The following is a 20,329-nucleotide window of genomic DNA, read 5'->3' on the forward strand; positions in this document are numbered from 1 at the left end:
TGACACCAGGCTAGGAAGGAGAGCTATTACACTGGGCACAGAGTCATGAATAAAACTATCTCCGCAAGCAGCAATGATGTGATGAAATTTAAAATGCAAATTTAAAAATTTCTAAGGACGCACAGTATAGCCCAGGGAACTCTATTCAATACTCTGTAATGGCCCATATGGGAAAAGAATCTAAAAAAGAGTGGATATATGTGTATGTATAACTGATTCACTTTGCCGTACAGCAGAAACTAATACAACATTGTAAATCAACTATACACCAATAAAAAAATTTTTTAATATTTTCAAGGTCAATAAAATTCAAAGCTTTTAAATTCAATTAAAAAATTCAAATCCTATACTATACAAATCCTAAAATTCAAATGTAGGGCAGGGTCTCTGGAAACGAGTCGAGTGACGCTGAAGTGAAGTACTCTTGACACAGGACCGTCAGACTGGCCAAAGAGGAAGGGATTTGACTTGACACAGGTCACGGAAAAGACCCAGAAGTTGTATTTCCAGGGAATCCCGAAAGGGGCCTCAGGTTATGTCCTCAGAAACCCATTTAAATACGGTTTGTCATTTGCCTAAAGGTCTGATGAATGTATATCATTAATCTTAGGGAGCGCGTCTGAAGAAAGGAGGGGGATGTGATCAGAGGAGTAGAAGGTCCGGAAACCACAAAGGAAAGTGGGAGATAGAGTGAGAAGCCAAGAATAATTCCCGGGGGGGACGGTGTGAGAGCTGCCCCCAAACACGTGGAGAACTGCCCTTGAATGAGGAATCAGACGCGTCCACACCGTCCGGGTGGCTCCAGGAGCGAGGAAGGAGCCCCGTCGCCTGAGGTCACAGGGACTATAGGACTCGGACCCCACTAAGACATTCCTGCAATCCTCACTGTCCCCAAACCAGGTGAGCTTCCAGGTGAGGTAGTGAGCTCTCCATCATGGCACAGCTGCAAGGCCCGGTCAGACGTGCGGGTGCAAAGCGACAGAGGCCGTAAGACGCTCTACTCCTATGAACGCAGTTCATGATGTGGTTTATTCCCGTGCACACAACACCCACCGTCTAAGGAGCAAGGCAGCGTGGGGTCGGGGTTAGAAGTTCAACGTCAGCCCTCCCAGGTCTGAATCCTGGCTCGGCCACTCACTCACCACGTGACCACGGTGACCCCGAGCAAGTTCACTGACCCCCACCGGACCACAGCTTCCCCACCTGCAAAATGGGGACGGTGTGAGCAGCTACCCCACGGGGCTGCCATGAGAGCCACGAGGGCTGACTCACGGGAGGAGCTCAGGACAGTGCCGGGGACGCGGGGGAAGCGAGATAAAGTTAGCGATTTATTCTGATTCCTCTGCAGTCTTTCTGATGGTTCTGAGGATTCCTGGTGACCACCTTTGGGCACAGTGCACCGTTCACCCGCGCAGACAGGACATCACGAGAAGATGGCGAGGGGGACTTAGGGCCTGAGGATTATTGCAAACGTGGGGAACAGCGCTGCACGGAGCCCAAGGCGGCAGCCAGAGACCCTTCTCCTCATCCTCTGACCCATGTAATTTCTAAAGCCAGCAACTGCTGGCAGGGATTCTGCCCCCCAGTCAGCCTTAAAACGCAAGCTGCCGCCCCGTCTGTGTGTTAGCACAGGTCTGGGCTCTGGACCCCGGCATCTAGGGTGCAGGCTCCACTGGGGTCGGTGCCGGCTTCTCGGGTTCCTCTCCCAGATCCGCAATCCGGATGGCGTTGTCCTTCTTGGAAAGCCAGAAGGCTGGGTAGACGGGCTCCGAAAACTTACAGTCGAAACGGTGCACCAGCGTCATGGCCTCCGGCTCAATGCCGTAGAAGGAGAGGACGCCTCCGGGGAAGTCCACATAGACCCCCAGCCTCTGACAAGGGCGGGCCCTGAGTGGGGTCTCCGTGTCACTGTGCCAGGCCCTGAACCCCTTGCCATCCCACTGGAGGCTCCAGGAGAAGTCGTTTCCGGAAATGCAACCATTGCGTTCCTCGCCCTTGCGGTCGATGCCCTGGCACGTCAGGCCCACGTAGATGCCCGCCCCGGAGAGCTCCACCTCGAAGTAGTACCTGTGCAGGTAGAGGCTCTGCTGGGCCAGCACCTGCCGCCAGTGTGTGAACCTGCTGGGGAGGCCCGGGTACGGGTGCGCCCAGGGCGTGGTGTTGGTGACCTTGCGGTTGTCCTCCTGCAGCCGGAGGTACCTGTGTGCCGTGTCGGGGTCGAAGGCAATGTCACAGGCATCTGAGGGGACACAGAAAGTCAGGGACCGACAGCTGATTCAGACCCAACACTTCAAACCTAGCGAGCCTCCAAAGGACGAAAAGACATCCGTCTCCCAGACCCCTGTTCCTTCCCAGAAAAGAGGTGGGTGAAAACCAGAAAATAGAACGTAAGTGTGATATTGTGATTTATAATAAATATATATTTGGTCTCTGGTTCCCGTTTGCCGGCACAAAGCTCCCTGTGATCTCCTGAGTGATAAGAGCACTAGGACCATCTGTTGTTCTAATATTTGGTCTTTGGCCCCTGTTCCCGACACAGAGCTCCAGAAACCCTTGTAATTTCCCAGGTTATACATGTATCTTCTGTTCTGACGAGGCAACTCTGGGTGGGCTCCTGGAGGGGGCTGGCTGGTCACCAGAAAGACCAAGTCATGCCTAGAAGCTTGGAACTTGCAGCCCTGACTCCTATTCTCATGAGAAGTGAGAGGGGCTGGAAATGGAGTTAGTGGGCCATCATGCCTATGAGATGAAGCCTCCATGAAATCTCAATAGTGCAGGGTTCTGAGTGCTTCCAGGTTGGCAAACATCCACACCAGAAGGCGATGCACCCCATCTCCATGGGGGCAGAAGCTCCTGAAATCGGGACCCTCCCCGGCCTTGCCCCGTGCCTCTCTCTCCATCTGGCTGCTCATCTGTGTCCTTTACCACATCCTTTAATAAATTGGTGAACATAAGTGTCTCCCTGACTTCTGTGAGCTGTTCTAGCAAATGCTCAAGTCCAAGGGGCGGGGGGGGGGGTCCTGGGAACCTCTGATTTGTAGCCAAGTCGGACAGAAGTTGTCCGTCACCTGGAGACCCAATACTTGGCGACTGGCATCTGAAGTGGGAGCCATCCTGTGGGAACTGACGCCATCTCCAGGCAGTGCCAGAACCGAGTTAAACTGTGGGACGCCAGGCCAGTGTCACGGAGAACTGCTTGCGGGGGACACCTCGCCCACGCAGGTCGTAAGTGGTCCCAGACCCCTTTTGACAAGTCAATCCACCTCCTTCCTTCCTGAAGCTCAAATTGCTTGGAATTTGCTGTGTTATTTGCTGAACTGAATCAAGAAATAAAACCTACGGATGGGCTCATGCTTTCATTCATTCGACAAATACGTCCTGAAATCCAGGCACTTTTCTACCCAGCGTTGGCAAGGGTTTGGGGCAGACAGGCACTCATACACCCACATTTGATTCACTCATTTGTTAAAATATCTGGCCAGTATTCAGCAGGGGAACCCTCAAGCAGTCCCCTGCCCCACACATTCTCTTCCTGGTCCCAGAGAACAACACCTCCACGCACCCAGGTGCCCAAGTCACACTCCATTTCTTTTCCCTCATCCTCCCACGTCTTGTCCCACCACACACACACAGGCAGCCCTGAGTCCTCTCAGTGCCCTGCTTCACCCCCATCTAAGCCACCCCCAAATCTCCCCCAGAGCGTGCAGTAGCCCCACGCTGGTCGGGGTGCTCTCTCCCGCCTCCCCCACCCAGACCTTCTCCCCGACAGGAGCTCGCTTCAGGGAGCCAGCCGAGCTGAATCACGTCGCCCCGGCTTACAGCCTCTGATGGCGCCCCTGCCCTTAGGAAAAAGCGGTGACCCGCCTCCCTGGCCTCCCGGCCCTGCGAGACTGGCGCTTGCCTGCCTCAGCAACCTCGTCTCCTGCCCTCTCCCCCTTAACCTCCACACTCCAGCACCCTGACCTCAGACCCACCCAACGCTGAACCCGCTCGGGCGGCTTCAGCACAGACCGTTCCCTCCGCGGTGGGGTCCTCGCCCTGACCTGAGTCAGGGAGATCCCGACTGATCCGTTCGGATTGCGGTTGTGAGTCTGTCCTCAAAGAGGTCTCCATGCCTGCCTGTCAATGTCTCTCGGAGCACCCTGGCTTTATAACTTCCTGGTACTCATCACAATGTGTAATTATTTATCAGTGTGCTTGTTTCGTGAATGTTCTCCTTTTATTCTGTCAGCTCCACATTTTATGCGGGACTCTATCCTGGGGTTCTAGCTCTGAGAAGATGCTCGGTATACACGTGCCAAATGAATGAGTGCGTTAGTACTCTTCTCATCTAGGGGGACCCAGGGCTCCTTACAGGGTAGGTGATTCTATGCCTTGGGACAAGAAAACCAGAATGGGTCTGGAACATTCTGTTAGTGCCAGAAAGCTGCAATACTTTTTAGAATCTCAAGGGCAGAAGGTCAAGGCTTAAAGGTCACAGTGGCCAGCTTACAAGTGGCTCCCACTGGCCAGTCAAGTTGGCAATTTGACAGAACTTGGACAGGTGAAACGATCTGAGTCCATAAAAGGCTACAAGTTCACAGCAATACTCTAGGAGCAAAAGTTAATGTCATGCATGAAAAGAGACGACTGTCATGCAACAGAAAACAGATTATAATAGGATGTGGTTCACTTTTATTTTAATGTTAAGCACAAAAGGTGTTTGGCTTCTTGTATTAACTATATCTGTTAGTAAAACATACATGTGGGGCTTCCCTGGTGGCGCAGTGGTTAAGAATCTGCCTGCCAATGCAGGGGACACGGGTTCGAGCCCTGGTCCACGAAGATCCCACATGCCATGGAGCAACTAAGCCCGTGCACCACAACTACTGAGCCTGAGCTCTAGAGCCCGTGAGCCACAACTACTGAAGCCCATGTGCCACAACTACTGAGTCCACGTGCCACAACTACTGAAGCCGCACACCTAGAGCCCGCACTCTGCAACAAGAGAAGCCACCGCAATGAGAAGCCCGTGCACCACAACAAAGAGTAGCCCCTGCTAGCCGCAACTAGAGAAAGCCCGCGCGCAGCAACGAAGACCCGACGCAGCCAAAAATAGATAATTAATAAATAAATAAATAAATTTATTTTTAAAAAAATAGATGTGCTGGTGTCAGGAAGCAGGAAAGAATAAATCAAGGAAACTGTGTGGAAACTGAGAGGTCCTGGGGAAAATGAGGAGCTGTGGAAAGAACAGGAGACAGTCATCGAACCCGAGGCTCCACGTCACGACCAGAGCAAAAGGGGCTCAGGAGTTGGTCAGCCAGCGCTCACCCCCAGAAAGCAAGCAGAAGCAGGGTTCAACCGCACGTTCCAAAGAGATGAAGCAGCTGCATGTCCTAAAAGTGAGCCTTGACTACCCAGATGCAGCCCTTCCTCTCCTGGGAGATGAAACCTCCCTGCCTTGTTAACCATAAGGAAGTATTGATTGGAAATAACGTGTTTTCAAAAATGCTGACAGCCCAGGACACTCCCATATCATGACGGGACAATGGGTTTTGCAGTTCTGGCCAAGTCAGACTTAACAGGGAGCCATTTGGGAACTAGCCAGGATCTTTGAAAGGGCCAAGGTCATGAAGGACACAGAAGGACAAAGGGACTGGACCCAGACAGGAGACAAAGAAACATCTGTGACCTTGGACTGGACTTGCAGCCAGAAAAAGGACACTGGGAGGAATACCTCGTGAAACCTGAATAAATTCCATAGATTAGTTAATAGACTTGCAGTAATTTCATTTTCCAGTTTGTTTCAGTGGACCGTTGTAACGTAAAGTGTTAACGTTTGGAAAAACCGGATGAAAGGTATACAAGAATTCTTGGTCCTCTTTTTGCAATGTTTTCGTAAGTTTGAAACTGTTTCAAAATGAAAAGTTCAAATTTTTTTTAAATTAAACTTTTTAAAATGTACCATTTGGGCATAGACCCTGATGTTGCAAGAACCTGAAACCTACGTGAGAGACGGCATCCTTGCTTCCAAAGCCTCACACGTACACCCACACCCAGGGAAAGGGAAGCTGTTCACGACTTACACAGGAGGAACTGCTGCCTGGTGCTGGGCTCCGGTTCTGAGGTCCAGTGTTTGTGTTCAGTGATGGCACACACCTGAGTTCCGATGTCGTACTCCTCTAGAAAAGCAGAGAATTGTGAATGCACACCTGTCCAGGTGGGCAGGAGAACCTAAGAAGCAGGAACCCCCAGCCCCTCTTCCCTGGGCTTCCTCGGGGAAGAAGGGCCCGGACACTAGTCACGTGTCAGAGACCCCTGCTCAATGGACCACACTAAAGTAAAACACGCCGAGGAACGACCCCAGCCTGACTTGCATTTCCCTTGAAAGTACACGCATCAGCAACCTCGGAAGCTAGTCTCGGAGATGCTGGCCAAGGGCGTGATGTGACTGACTCACATCCTCTGGTCTCTGTCATCAAGGTAAGTGTCCATCAGTAGCACGGCTAGCCAGAGGATGGCTCTGAAAATGAGAAGCTCCCCGGTTCTGCTCTCCCTCCCAACTCCCACCTCCCGCGTCAGCCCCGCCGAGACACTACAAGCCACAGCTTCTCACCTTCCTTGGAGAACTCCTGGAGCTTCTCCTTGTAGTTCTGCAGCAACTGGATCAGGTGTGCGGTGGAGTCCGTGATGACCTTGCGGATGCCCGAGAGCTTGTCCTTGAGTCCAATGTAGACACTGGGGAAAGCATCGTCCTTCATGTTCTTGAACTTGCAGTACTCCTGCAGGAAAGGACACATGGCAGAACTTGCCCTGGCTTTTGTGCTTCTTAAACAGGGCTGCCCTCCTCAATACAGCACCTTCCTCATCTGTAAAACTGTAAGACTGATGGTGACGTGCACCTCACAAAGAACGTGTGTGTAATGGGTCCAGCTCAGCGTCTGATCATGTAGAAAGCATTCGTGTTTTTTAACTGGGAAAGTGGACTTTTAAAAATCAAAAGATACTAGGCACCCACGAGCAGATGCAATACATAGCCCAGACAGGGAATCGAAGAACAAACGTGTTACACCAACAGCACAGATGGCGGTAACATTCCTGCAACCTTCATTCTATCAGTACTTTTCTTTTTTTTTTTAACTAATTTAAACACAAACCACGACAGGGACGGAGGAAGGGGTGTAGCACGTGGAAGATTCACAGACAAGTCCTCAGGCGGGAGTGCTTGCTGCTGCATTTTCCTGGTCAGTTCAATCCAATACACCGTGTTCTCTAATTCTTGTTCTGTGCTTTAGAGTTTGAAAAGTGTTTTCACATAGATAATCACATTAAGCCTCTCATGCTTCAAAACTCTGCAGCGATCAGGAAAGGTTGCTTTCAGGTGTTAACACATTATCAAAATTCAAATGCAATGGAAGCACTGAATTACAGAGTGGGTACCACAGAAAACTTAGTGACGAAAACAGTTGTACCAGAATGGTTAGATTAATAATGGAAGAGAAGAACGAGGCCAAGCCAGAGAGTAGACAGGGAGGAAAATGAACATTTTAACACCATATGCAGAATTAGTGCCATATATGATAAAAGTAACATTTTAGATCACTGGGGGGACTTCCCTGGCGGTCCAGTGGTTAAGACTCTATGCTTCCAAGGCAGGGGGCGAGGGTTGGATCCCTGGTTGGAGCACTAAGATCCCTCATACCGCACGGCACAGCAAAAAAATAAAAAATAAAATAAAATGGTCTATTTCTAAAAAAAAGAATCACGGGGGAACAATACATGTCATTTCGATTGGCTAAAAATTTGTGGAAAAAGAAGTTATGTTTAACTAAAATAAGTTGTCTTATACTAAAATATATTTTATACATATTAAAGTTTTTATGTTAAAGTTACAAAAGGAGAAAAAAATAAAGAGATTTTATTTCTTTTTTTAAATTATTTATATGCTCTTTAGGAAACTCATGACATGGGAAGCCAAATTTTTCTTCACAGCTTCTTTGCTTTGATATTGAAAAGTAAAGGAACTGAAAGACATTCTTTGGTATGTCTGTCTGTCTCTGTCTGCTTCTCCTTCTCTCACTCACCACAAGGCTAACGATGATTATCTTGGGTGATGGGAATATGAATGATCGTGTTCCTTCATATTTTTCCATATTTTCCAAGGTTTTTTTCATAATACACATTTATGTTTGCCATTAACTAGAAGGGAATCTTCCCAAAATGCAATAAAAGAATTATTTGTGTGTAGGAACATTAGCACTGAAGGAGCCTTGGAAACCATTGACTCCGACCTGCTTGTTTATAAATGAGGAATTTGAGACCCAAAAAGGTTAAGTGACTTGCTAAAAACTACACAGCGCTCTAGTGACAGATCCAGGAGGATGGAACGTCTGAGGGCAGGTGGCTTAACATACAATGAATAGCACATTGTAATGAAAGGTCTCATCTTCTCTGCTGGGCTGTCTGTCCTCAGTCACCCCCAGCACGTGCAGCCCTCTCCGAAAGGCAGCAGGACCCGGGTCTCACCCCGGCCCAGCAAGCATCCCCCCACTGTCGGAGGGGTTTATAAAGCACACTGAGGCCTGAGCTCATCACCCCTCAGCTGAAGTCCTCCCTGGGCTGCTGTGACTTCACGATGAAGAACAAGCTTCGACAGCCAGAGGCCCACCTGGCCCCGCCAGCCTCGCCTCCCATCACCCTGTGCCCAGCGTCCCACACCCCATCCTTGTGAAAGCACCTTAGTTCCCCACATCAGCTGTGTTGTCTCAAACCTCTCTGCCTCTGCACATGCCGTTACCTCTGCTGGCACGGGATGCATCTTCCACGACCCGGTTCCAGCCTCTCCGCTCTGGAAAGCCCTCCCTCCTGTGCCCCTGTACTCAGCTCCTCTCTGCCCTCACAGCTCCCTGCGCACCCGTTTATCGGCGGGCAGTCCCCTTCCCCCGTGCGCCACAGGCCGAGCAGAGCGAAGGTCTCCCCGGCATCAGCAGCACGGCAGCCCATACCTCCAGGAAAAGCACGGGGTTGCCGATGGCAGCGATTCTGTCCAGTTCCTGCCTGGTCTTCTCCATCTCTGCGCTCCTGTGCTCCAGGTGGGTCTTGATGCCATTGGCCTGGCCCAGGGCAGCTTGTTCCTTCTCCTCCAAGAAAAGCATCATGTCAGCCTGGGCCTTCCTCATGGCAGCAAGGAGATTCCCAAACTGCTCCTTGGCCACCGCTTTTACCTCCGACACCGACACCTGGCGGGGGCGGGGGGGGGGGGTGAAGAACCTGTTAGTGAGGCGTCCAAGCTTCTCAAAGCTCAACACGCAGAAACACAAACCCGAGAAACCCGCAAATCAGGGAGCGATTTCCTATTGTAAAAGGAAGCCTTTATTCTCATTTGAATCCTGGGTTCCCGGAAACAAGAAGGACTCTCCAGGGTATAAAGACTTATTTACCAATCATTCCCTTAGTCTCTCATCCATCAGATGAGAGAGTGAATTATCTGATTTCTGAGTCCAGCTCTGACAGTCGGGCTGCTCTTCAAGTCTGTGACACCAGTCTTCCCACCAGGACAATGTGCGTATTCAGTATACTTGATAGTCATGTTTCTTGCGATAAAACAATAATTTGGCTTCTTTGTACAAATCAGTAGCATGAATTTGCTTTCTTAGCATTTCATTTATGTCCAGTTAAACTGCCCACCGGGTCCATCTGAGCCAAAAGCACATCTAACCCTATGGTGTCTGTGCCAGGCACGAAATGTTTAGGGTGTGTGCAGGTGTCCACAGCACCTAAGCATCGCAGGACCAGCCTACCTATGCAGAATGGAATGCCACGTTCAAAAACATATAAAACAAATTCCATGTGATGAATAGCAAGGATCTGCATGACGGCACTTGTGCATGTGGGATGCTATCCTTCCACATCCTTTACAAATGCCTTTAGTCAATGTCATATTTACAACTTCAATCCATGTATTCAACGGATTCCACTCCTCTTTGGTAGTTCTTAGGTCCTGGTGCTGACGGCTCCCTCTGACAATGCCCAACTCCAGATCGTTGCCCCAACACAAACTACCTGGTTAAACTTCATGTAAAGTTCTTGGAAACACTTTCCTTTGCTCACCCTCCCTTCACCCCACTCCACAGCCCGGAGCCCATGCCCTGCCTGCCTCAGTCTCCCCCATTGTCCCTCCATGACCATCCCTTCTGAGAGCCCTCTGAGCAGCCCCTCCAGGTACTATTTTTGGTTCTCCTGGGGTCCTGCCGCCTGCCTGGTCACTTTTTAATTACATAACATAGTAATACAATACCGGCCACATTTAGTAAGTGCTTATCGTGGGCCGGGCACTGTTCTGAGCACTGTATACATATTCTCTCCTGGCAACCCTAGAAGGTAAATACACATGTCCCTCCACATCTGCGGATTCCACATCCACGAATCCAACCAACCACAGAACGAAAATATTTGGGAAAATATTCCAGAAAGTTCCAAAAAGCAAAACTAGACTCTGCCAAGCTGGCCACTATTTACATAGCATCTACGTTTTATCCGGTATTGTAAGTAATCTAGAGAAGATTTAAAGTATACGGGAGGGTATGCGTAGGCTTACGTGCAAATACTAGGCCATTTTATACAAGGGACCTGAGCATCTGTGGATTTTGGTATCCGTGGTGGGGGGATCGGGGGTTGTCCTAAAACCAATCCCCTGAGGACACCAAGGCACGACTGTACTACTACAGTCCCCATTTCTTAGATAAAGAAACTAAAGCACCACCATTTCAACAGACTGAGTAATTCTTAGGTCAGGGGAGCAACACTCGCAGGCTCTCCTGTCCCATCAATCTAGGGACCCTGGACGATTCTTGTTGTCTCTGTGTCCTCATGTACCTCCTCCATGGTGGCCACTGTGGTAACTACCTCACCTGGTTACCATGCAGTTAAGAGAAGAACTGAGTAGGGATCAAAGTGTCTGGAAAATAAAGAGCTGGAAAAAGGCAAGATGCTCCATGCGGTTCTCCAGATTACGCTGAGCACGGAAATCAACAATCTCTGAAGGCTTCCAAGGCTTTAAAGGGATAATTATTGTTCTTCTTTTCATAAGATTATATGGGTAAGAAATAGGTATTCATTCTTCCACAGCCAGTTAGTTATAAACACCAAGAAGGAAGAAATTAAGCTGAAATGGTTACATGTATTAGATATGGATGGATGGATGGATGGACGGACGGATGGACGGATGGACGGATGGATGGATGGATGGGTGAGTGGATGCGTAAGTGATGGATGGATGGATGGACGGATGGGTGGATGGATGGATGGATGGATGGATGGATAGATGGATGGGTGGATGGATGGATGGATGGATGGGTGAGTGGATGGGTAGGTGATGGATGGATGGATGGATGGACAGATGGGTGGATGGGTGGATGGGTGGATGGATGGATGGATGGATGGATAGATGGATGGGTGGATGGATAGATGGATGGATAGATGGATGGGTGAGTGGATGGGTAGGTGATGGATGGGTGGATGGACAGATGGGTGGATGGATGGATGGATGGATGGGTGAGTGGATGGGTAGGTGATGGATGGATGGATGGACAGATGGGTGGATGGATGGATGGATGGATGGATGGATAGGTGGATGGGTGGGTGGGTGGGTGGATGGATGGATGGATGAGTGAGTGGATGGGTAGGTGATGGGTGGATGGATGGGTGGATGGATGGATGGATAGGTGGGTGGATGGATGGATGGATAGGTGGATGGGTGGGTGGGTGGGTGGATGGATGGATGGATGAGTGAGTGGATGGGTAGGTGATGGGTGGATGGATGGATAGATGGATGGGTGGATGGATGGATGGATGGATAGGTGGGTGGATGGATGGACGGACGGATGGATGGATGGGTGAGTGGATGGGTAGGTGATGGATGGATGGATGGATGGACAGATGGGTGGATGGATGGATGGATGGATGAATAGATGGATGGATGGATGGACAGATGGGTGGATGGATGGATGGGTGGATGGATGGATAGTGGATACATAGGTGGATTGATGGATGAATGGATAGAATCATTCTTGCTATGCAAAGATGCTGCTGCTGACTGACTGCCATAGGGTAGTTGTTTTGCATTCTACTCTGAGTTGCGGTTATTGGCTTGCCACTAATGAGAAGCCTTTGTGGAACCGTTTGGGTCTACTTAGGGTTTATTATAGAAAGTGGTCACAAACCAGAGAGACTAAAACTAAGTAGCCTGGCACGCCACTGGCCTTATCAAGTACCATCCACTAATCCAGCAGCTCTCACCTCCCTTTTCTGGCTGCCAGGATTTAGGACTGGTGAGAATTGCATGCAGAACACCCTCCTATGACGGAAGAATCCAAGATTATGCATAACTTCTGGAGCTCTGGCTAACCACCCCCTTGATTCCCACATACACCCTTTTCTCCCGGTCAAAAAAGCATATACACATGTACAAATAAGGACACTGTCATTACAGGACTAGCTTGCTTCTACTCTATAACATTAAAAAGTAAATCACTTGCCAGTTCTGAATCTTGAACTAATTTCATAGCAAATCCCCATAACAAGTTGAAGCCACCCTGCAGTGTGGCCGACCTTATCTGTACCCACAGTTCTCACCCAATGATAGAACCCATGGGGCCCGTGGACATGGGGGCCGGGCCTGCACCCTGCAGCCCACAACCCCGGGTGGGGCTGGCTGGGCATGCAGCAGCTGCCAGGTGTGCCAAAGCCCGGCAGGTGACCCCGGCCAGCCTTACCAGAACGGATTTATGGTTGTCTTGGAGCCTGGCGATGGCGTTTTCATTCAACTTGAGTTTCCGCTCCAGGTCTAACCGGGTGATCCGAAGCTCAGCCTAAGAAGAGGAAAGGTCAGCGTCAAGGAGGAAGGAGCCCAGGGCACTCGGAAGGTCCCCAGGAGCAAGGGCACCGTCTGCCCTTCTTCCACGGAAAGGGGAGTCTGTCTCAGAAGCTGCTCTCAGAAGCCCGGCTGGAGCACCCACCCTCAGTGGAGGCACAGAGGGTCAGCTGTGTGCCAGCACTTCCTGGGGTGAACTGGCTAAAATGCAGGGAGAGCTTACGCTGCGCTGGGCATCGCTTCAAGCATTTCTCTGTGTCACCTCTTATCATCCTGACCATGCCCATAGCAAGTAAACACATTATCTCCCTTGTACAGGTGAGAAAGTGGAGCCACCTATCCAAGGTCACACAGTTGTCAGTGGAGTTGAGTCCAGCCCATCCGGCCCAGAACGGCCTGACAAGGAGCACAGGGCGCTTGAAGTCGGGGGTGGGCATCCCAGGGTTTCTAGTTAGCAGATGAGACTTCGGGAAAATCTACTTAACGCCTCCACACTTGCATTTCTTCACCTGTGAGGTGGGAGCAGCTAAAGTGCCCAATTCACAGGGTTCCCGCAAGGACGGGAGGCGTGTCAGCAGGAACTCTGTACAGTAGCGGGCACGTTGCAGGCGCTCCATCCGTGTCGGTGGTGTCATTATCCTCATCGCTACTAGCACTACCTCGGCTGCTTTCCATCACGGACTCTTATGCTCTGCCGGATGCAGGCAGAGCGAACCCTCCCCACCGAGGCAAGTGCCCGCCTGAGAACCCCGGGTCTGCCCACGTCGACGCCCCTGCCCAGCCCCACTCTCGCCTCCTGAAACTCCCCAAGCACTGTCTGCCGAGAACGTGCCGAGGCATGAAACCAGAGCCTTTGCAAACTTCAGAGGCCCTGTCACTTTCTGCGTCCACAAGGGCACGAGACAGCAGCAACAGAAAGAAGAGGTTTCACTGACTTTCACAGCAGCGTGTCTGCACTCGCCCTAACAGAACTCGGGGTGCAGGGGCACCGTGACGCATCTCCCCTTCCTCCCACTGAAGCCCACGGGAATCCCAGGCCCCAGTGGTGGCAGCCCAGGCAGGCAGGGGACTCGCCTCCCTCTGCAGAAGCCTGGCAACGTTTGCTCAGGCCCTGCGGCCCTGACTCAGAGCCGAGTGAGCCCGGGTGACCTCCCGCCCCTGAGGCCTGAGACCTGATGCCCGGGAGTGGGGGAAGCAGGGAAGATGCGGGGTCCGACCCATTCGGGGGCAACGTGGAATCTTGGTCTGTCTAGAAGGCTTATTACCCAGTGACCTGTTCCACGACGGGAGGGGACATGAGCTGCTTGTTGAAAGGTGGTGGGAGACACAACAGAACACACATTAGCAACGAGTGCAGAGCGTATTAAAGCGGTCGGCCCCAGCACCATCCGGGGACACAGGAGACCCCCAGAGTGTCCAGGGAGGGGGCTTCTCCCCACTGTCTGCGGATTACCATAAAAGGAGAAAGGGACTCCCAAGTGCCTAACGGGGACTTCTGAGTGAGTCACCCCACAAGCAGGCACTCCTGCTTATCACAAGAGGCAGGGCCACTTCGGAGACCAGCATCTCCAGTTTTTCCTGTTCCCAGGAAATGACAGGGTGCCTTAGACCCTGGCTCCGGGTCGCAGGCCCAGGCAGGCCCCACACAAAAGCAGGACAGCAGTGCCAATGAGAGTAGACGGCCCCATGTCCAAGGGCACAGAGAGTCCTCCCCGCTTCAGCAAAAGGCACCACATCCGGGGTACAAGACCTGCCTCTCTCAGGCTCTACGACCCTCATCAGATGGTTTAGCGTCTCCGCCGGTGCCTCAAGAATATGTTAACAAAATCGTTCTTGCTTCTGTCTCCAGGGCAAAGGTGGTACCCAGCTCAGTGGCCAGGGTCCGGGTAGAGATGCAAACTGGAACAGCAGACGGAGGGAGAAGAGAGAAGGAGATTCCACATGGTGCCAGTTGCTTTCTGTTTCCCTCTAGAGAGTCTGTGTCTGGGAACACTAGGGTCCCAGCTGGGCCCTGACTTCACCCCTTGGCCTGCTGATCCGAGTTCACTACATGTCAGTCCAGTTATACAAGACACCGCCCCTGCTCCTGAAAGACGCACAGCCTGGTGCAATGTTCAGGATAAAACAAGTCGCATAATACTGAGTCCAAGGCACTCCTCGGAACTTCCAGAAGAAATTCTCCTGAACAGCCTCAAGCCATCCGCCTTTTGGCAGCAGACGGGCCGTGAACAACGCTGGTTATCGGCGCCCCCAAGAAGCGGGAACACTTGTGGCTCTCAGAGCTCAGCTCCCGCTCTAGCTGCAGACTGCGTCCGAGACCCCTGCCATATCCTGAGCTTTCTGGAACCAATGCTGAGATCGGATGCGGTGACCTGCCACTAATGGACCTGAAGGTCTAAGGCGGGGCCCAGCCGAGCCTTCCTTCCCCCAAGATACCTGCCCTGACCTCACTGCCGGGGGTCTTCCTCCTTGGAACACGCAGCAGGGCCCTTGTGCTGCCCCAGCCCTTTGGCATCCAGGCAGACGTGGACCTGCCCTGGCTTCCTGACTACAGCCCACGCTCCCTGAGATAGTGTAGCACACTTAGCCCATAGAAAGTGCTCCATAATGTCTGATAAACTTGAAAAGGAACAGAAAAGAACAGGAAAGCAGTCACAGAAAGAGTGCAAACTTCACAACTCACACACACGCGTGCCACAGCTTCCTTTCCCAGCAGCGAGCCTGAGTTCAGAGAAGGTGAGTGGAGTTAAGATCAGCTGCTCTTAAAAGCTAAGGGAAGGGCTTCCCTGGTGGTCCAGTGGTTAAGACTCTGCACTTCCACTGCAGGGGGCACAGTGGTCGGGGAAGTTCTGCAATGCTGCAGGGTGCGGCCAAAAAGAAAAAAAAAAAGCTAAGGGAGAGGGATGGTCTGGGAATTCGGGGTTGGTAGATGCAAACTATTACATGTAGAATGGATAAACAACAAGGTCCTACTGTAGAGCACAGGGAACCATATCCAATCTCCTGGGGCAAGCCATAATGGAAAAGAATATTTTAAAAAGAATGTCTATATGTGTAAAACGGAGTCACTTTTCTGTACAGCAGAAATTAACACAATGTTGTAAATCAACTACACTTCCATTTAAAAAAAAAAAAAAAAACTAAGAGGCTTTGGGACGCTGGCCTGGGCAAGGGGAAGAGCTGAGACCCCATCGGGAAGAGCTGGGCTCTGGAAGCCCAGCGGCACAGAACAAATAATCAGAGAACACCCAGATTCCCAAATCCAGAGTTTTTGCCCACTGGCATAGCTAGAGACTGCGGGAGCCTCAGAAGGGGCTCTGTCGGTGAACTGAGAAATCCATCGCTGTGGACCCGATGCAGCTCCCGGCCGCTCTGTGTCCCTGTGGCTGGCCCTGCTGTTCACGGTTTCCCTTGCCCAACATTCCTGAGTGACTAGCGCTTGACTCGATCCAAAGTGACCTTCAGTAAGCAGCCCCGGCGGGCTTGGGCTGGCTGGAGGAAAGATGGAGCTTCCGGAGCCTTACTGATGTCTAGTAAGACTTTCAAAATAATCCTGGTGGTGGCCGAAGCCTCATCCAGGTACTGTGTCTTCGGAGCTGGTCTCCTGGGCTCCTTGCAAGAAATCTTGTGGCTCCTGAGCCGTGGCAGGGCCACCCAAAAAGCGCTGACAGAGCACACACTCACTCTCAGGGTTGAAAGCAAGGATGCAGGGTGGAAAGGCAGGAACTCTGATAGGCACACCAGGGAGCAGAGGCTGGGAACTGGGCCCGCACCAAGGATCTGGGGTACGGGGCTGCTGCATCGCACCTGTAACTGGCCTGCTTTCAGCACCAAGAACTGCCCCAGTTGTCTGTATTTTACCTGACACAGCTCCCTCCTGGGATGTCTGAATTTGGGGTTCCACACAGGAGCAACACAACTCTCCCTGCTCAGAATGGCAATTACCCTATGTCTCTGTAACGCACCAGCTTACACTACATTAAAATTCATATTGTAGCTATGCTGCTACAGGCATAGAACTTCTGAAAGGAAACAGAAGAAAAGAGTAGATCGTGGTGTCTGCCTCTGAGGAGGGAGATGGGCAGATCCAGGCTGGGAGGGAGGGCTTTTCTGGGAAAATCTACCTCAGTATCTGGTGGGGATTGTTTCTGAACAGGGGCATGCACCACTTTTCCAGTCAAATGTAACAGAATTCAGATATTATACCCTGAACAAGGGAAAAGCAGTACACTCTGCTTTAATCTCTCTACGACATGTGTGGCAGGGTTTGGGTGCAAAAAAATAAAGTAAGGTCATAATATTGTGACCTCGGGGTCCTTCCCTGTGTTCCTCCAGTGGGGTGGCTTTCCAGAAGCTTCCATTCCCACTCCATGGCTTAGTCATCTGTATGAGTCTGGACAAATTTGGTGAAGACGAAAAGAGTCACCACCTCAGTGAGTTATTCCAGGACTGGATGGGAAACTCCACGGAAAGCACATAGCGCACGGCAAGGCTCCATGAAGACCGTGTAGTCAGTTACACGGAGCTTTAATTTCTGACCTGTCTGCTGACGCAGAGCCTCCTCTGTGAACGTGGCTGTGAACATGGGGAGCAGGTGGCAGTGACCTGCTCTCCTGAGTGGACATTTCCTGGCACTGGAGATGCTGGGAACTGTTGGCAAGTGGACTGTGGAGTTGATAACAGTGACTCACTGGCATCTGGAATGCAGAGCTTTCTGGAACAATTCCCACTAAGGGAGGGTGTGGAGAAGCGGGTCCTGCTCCAGGAAGCTCCTTGTCTGCTGCCCAGGAAGCCCGGGGCCAAGACGCAGCCACGGGCCGTGCTCAGCGCAGACAGGGACCTGCCCGGAGCCTGGACACAAGAAATGTGGGACAAAAGAACTGCACTTCCCCACTGAGAACAAACGTGCTCGTGGAAAGTCCGAGTATGAGAAACGAAGCACATGAATCCATTCCCAGGAACTTCTCCAGGCTCTCGGCTTTCTCAGGGCAAAGAAAAGTCAGCTGTTCTAGAAACAGTTGCCCTACCTGATGGGAATAAAATTACAGGCTGTGAGCACAGCATTTCTCAGTCTCTCCTGATACCTCTATCTGGTGAGGAGATTTATTTTCCCTAAGGTAAGCAGGCCTTGACATTGTACCCGGAGGGAAGTTTCCAGTTCTCTGTTATCTCGGCACTATTCGAGCTCTTGGATTTCATACCCGGTATCTCCAAAGGGGCCCTTGCTACTGATCTCTTGTTTGGGGTAAAGGGAAAAAGAGAACTTCGGGCAAAGTTTAGACTCTTTTCTCTTGAATTTCTGCTAAGCTTTACATTGCATTCATTGCCACTCAGATCCAGCCAGAGGGAAACACCTTCTGCACCCAACACCCACCCCCGGATAAGTCACCAAAAGCTGAGTGAGAAGTAGTAGGAAACTCGCCACAGGAGCGACAGACGCAGAGAGGTACAGGGACAGCAGGACCGAGATGGCGACAGAGTAACCGACTCAGAGTTTCCAAAGCAAATGCAAGAGACAGGGCTGCTGGCTGCACGGCCAGGGGCCAAAGCTAAGAGCACAGGAGTGAAGCCGGCAGCCCCAGGAGCTGAGGCAGAGGCCAGGCCTCTCCCTGGCCCACGGCCTCCCCACCTCCCTCTCCGCACGGACCCCAGCACTTGCCTCCTTGTCCCTGTGGGCGGCATCGAGGGAGACAGAGGCATGGCCCCTGTGCTCGGCCCGGCCGCACTCCTGGCAGATGCACTGCCCATCGGGGCAGCAGAAGGCAACCAGGGGGCTGTGGTGGGCCGGGCACACGAGCAGGTCCCGGTCCTTCATGGGCTCTGTCAGCTGGTGGCCGTGCAGCCTGCTGTTCTCCTGGTGCGGCCGCAGGTGCTCTGGGCAGTAGTTCACCATGCAGGTCAGGCAGGACTTCACGGCCCTCACCCTGCTGGCCCCGAGGCAGAAGTCGCACAGGACCTCCGCCTCCGCCTCCGCCTCCGCCCCAGGACGCCCCTGCCAGGCAGAGCCATGGCTCTGTCCCCAGCTCTCCCCCGGGGAGCTCCCCGGGGCGGCTGCGTCCTTTTCTTCTGCTGGGCTGGCCCGCCCACGGTCTGGGCTGAGGGTGGCCGGAGGGTGAGCGGGAACCCCGGGCAGCGGCCCTGGAGCCGTCAGATCAAACTCAGCCATGTGGAAGTTCTGCGCCAGAGCTGGGCTTCCTCTGCTCCTGGGCCCAGAATCCTGTGGCCCCAGTCCGATGCGAGCACCACGCCCAGCTGACTGCAGCTGCCTCAGGATTTTAACTGTTTCCTCCCCACAGAGGAAGCTCAGTCAGTCGTCCACTCTGCTCAGCTTAGAGGACGGCCAGCTGCAGTGGCCACAGGGCAGCCCGGGTCCCCAGGCTCAGGGAGACCCAGGCTGTCTCCCACAGGCTCCGACCCGTCCTCCAGCCCAGACCCGAAACTGCTCTTCTTCTGTGAATCATTCGCCCCCCATAATCTCACCCAAGCTGGGGGATCGGTCTGGAAAGGACTGGAGACTCCTGAGCTCTGCAGTCAAAGCCGACATTGCTTTACGTGGCTTGACAGGTTCGATTTTTTTGTTTTCAGTTTTTCTCTATTTATTTTTTTTGGCTGCACTGCGTGGCATGGGGGACCTTAGTTCCCTGACCAGGGATCCAACCTGCGCCCCCTGCATTGGAAGCATGGAATCTTAACCAATGCACCACCAGGGAAGTCGCCTGTTTTCAATTTTTAAAGGGACCCAGAATGTAAGGACTTTAGCAATAGGGCAGCCCTCATCCCTTCCCACCTCGTAGAATTGGACGTGAAACAGCTGGGAAGAGGATCTGTGTCTCTGACCCTGACCTTTTCCATATGACCTTCTGGCACATTCCAGGAGATGGACTTCTCTCGGAGGGGGATTCAGTGGCGATCAGGAGGCTCAGGAAGAACGTGCCTCCTTCCACATAAAGCTCTAAGCAGACAGCCCTCCCGGGCTGCACAACCTGCCCAGTGGCTCCTAGAGAGCGGTGGGCACTTTATCTACTTACTAAGGTTTTCCTAGACGAGGTGTATGGGTTTGCTCCCAGTGCCATAACAAAGTACCACAGACTGGTTGGTTTAAACAACAGAAATTTATCTTCTCCCAGTTCTGGAGGCTGGAAGTCCAAGATCAAGGTGTCGGCAGGGTTGGTCTCTCTTGAGGGCTCTCTCCTTGGCGTGTGGACAGCCGTCTTCTCCTTGTATCTTTACATGCTCTCCCCTCTGTACACATCTGTGTCCTAATCTCTTTTTATAAGGACAGCAGTCAGATTTGGATTAGGGCCCAACCTCATGACCTCATCCTACCTTTATGACCTCTTGAAAAGCCCAGTCTCGAAATACAGTCACATTCTGAGGTACTGGGGGTTATGAAACCGAACGGGGCCCCGTGGGGCTCCCAGACATGGAGGGCTTTTTCTTTTGTCCCGCATTTACTGTAGGCAAGACTCCAGCCTC

General features: G+C 52.0%; 1 protein-coding gene across 2 annotated transcripts; it reads right to left on the minus strand.

Annotated features, from left to right (window-relative positions):
- Positions 1 to 226: 226 nt before the first annotated feature.
- Positions 227 to 19,027, minus strand: TRIM16 (tripartite motif containing 16). Of its 2 annotated transcripts, none has more exons than XM_059998530.1 (6): positions 18,513 to 19,027; positions 12,756 to 12,851; positions 8,988 to 9,221; positions 6,599 to 6,764; positions 6,069 to 6,164; positions 227 to 2,239 (listed from the first exon to the last, which is right to left on the minus strand). In XM_059998530.1, exons 1-6 carry the CDS (start codon positions 19,017 to 19,019, stop codon positions 1,656 to 1,658), a joined length of 1,683 nt encoding a protein of 560 aa, XP_059854513.1. In that variant the 5' UTR covers positions 19,020 to 19,027; the 3' UTR covers positions 227 to 1,655. The 2 variants fall into 2 exon arrangements, with proteins under 2 accessions (XP_059854513.1, XP_059854514.1); XM_059998531.1 differs by lacking the exon at positions 18,513 to 19,027 and adding an exon at positions 13,363 to 13,518.
- Positions 19,028 to 20,329: the final 1,302 nt, after the last annotated feature.

Source organism: Delphinus delphis, chromosome 19 (genome assembly GCF_949987515.2).
Source record: "Delphinus delphis chromosome 19, mDelDel1.2, whole genome shotgun sequence".
Lineage (NCBI taxonomy): Eukaryota > Metazoa > Chordata > Mammalia > Artiodactyla > Delphinidae > Delphinus > Delphinus delphis.

Bases quoted from the DNA above. Each gene is read 5' to 3' on its own strand.
- TRIM16 (XM_059998530.1), bottom strand. From the start codon at position 19,019: ATGGCTGAGTTTGATCTGACGGCTCCAGGGCCGCTGCCCGGGGTTCCC. The intron at 9,222-12,755 runs GTAAGGCTGGCC...CGCCCCCGCCAG, and splicing joins ACAACCATAAATCCGTTCTG to GTGTCGGTGTCGGAGGTAAA. The intron at 6,165-6,598 runs GTGAGAAGCTGT...CTGCTTTTCTAG, and splicing joins CCAGGAGTTCTCCAAGGAAG to AGGAGTACGACATCGGAACT.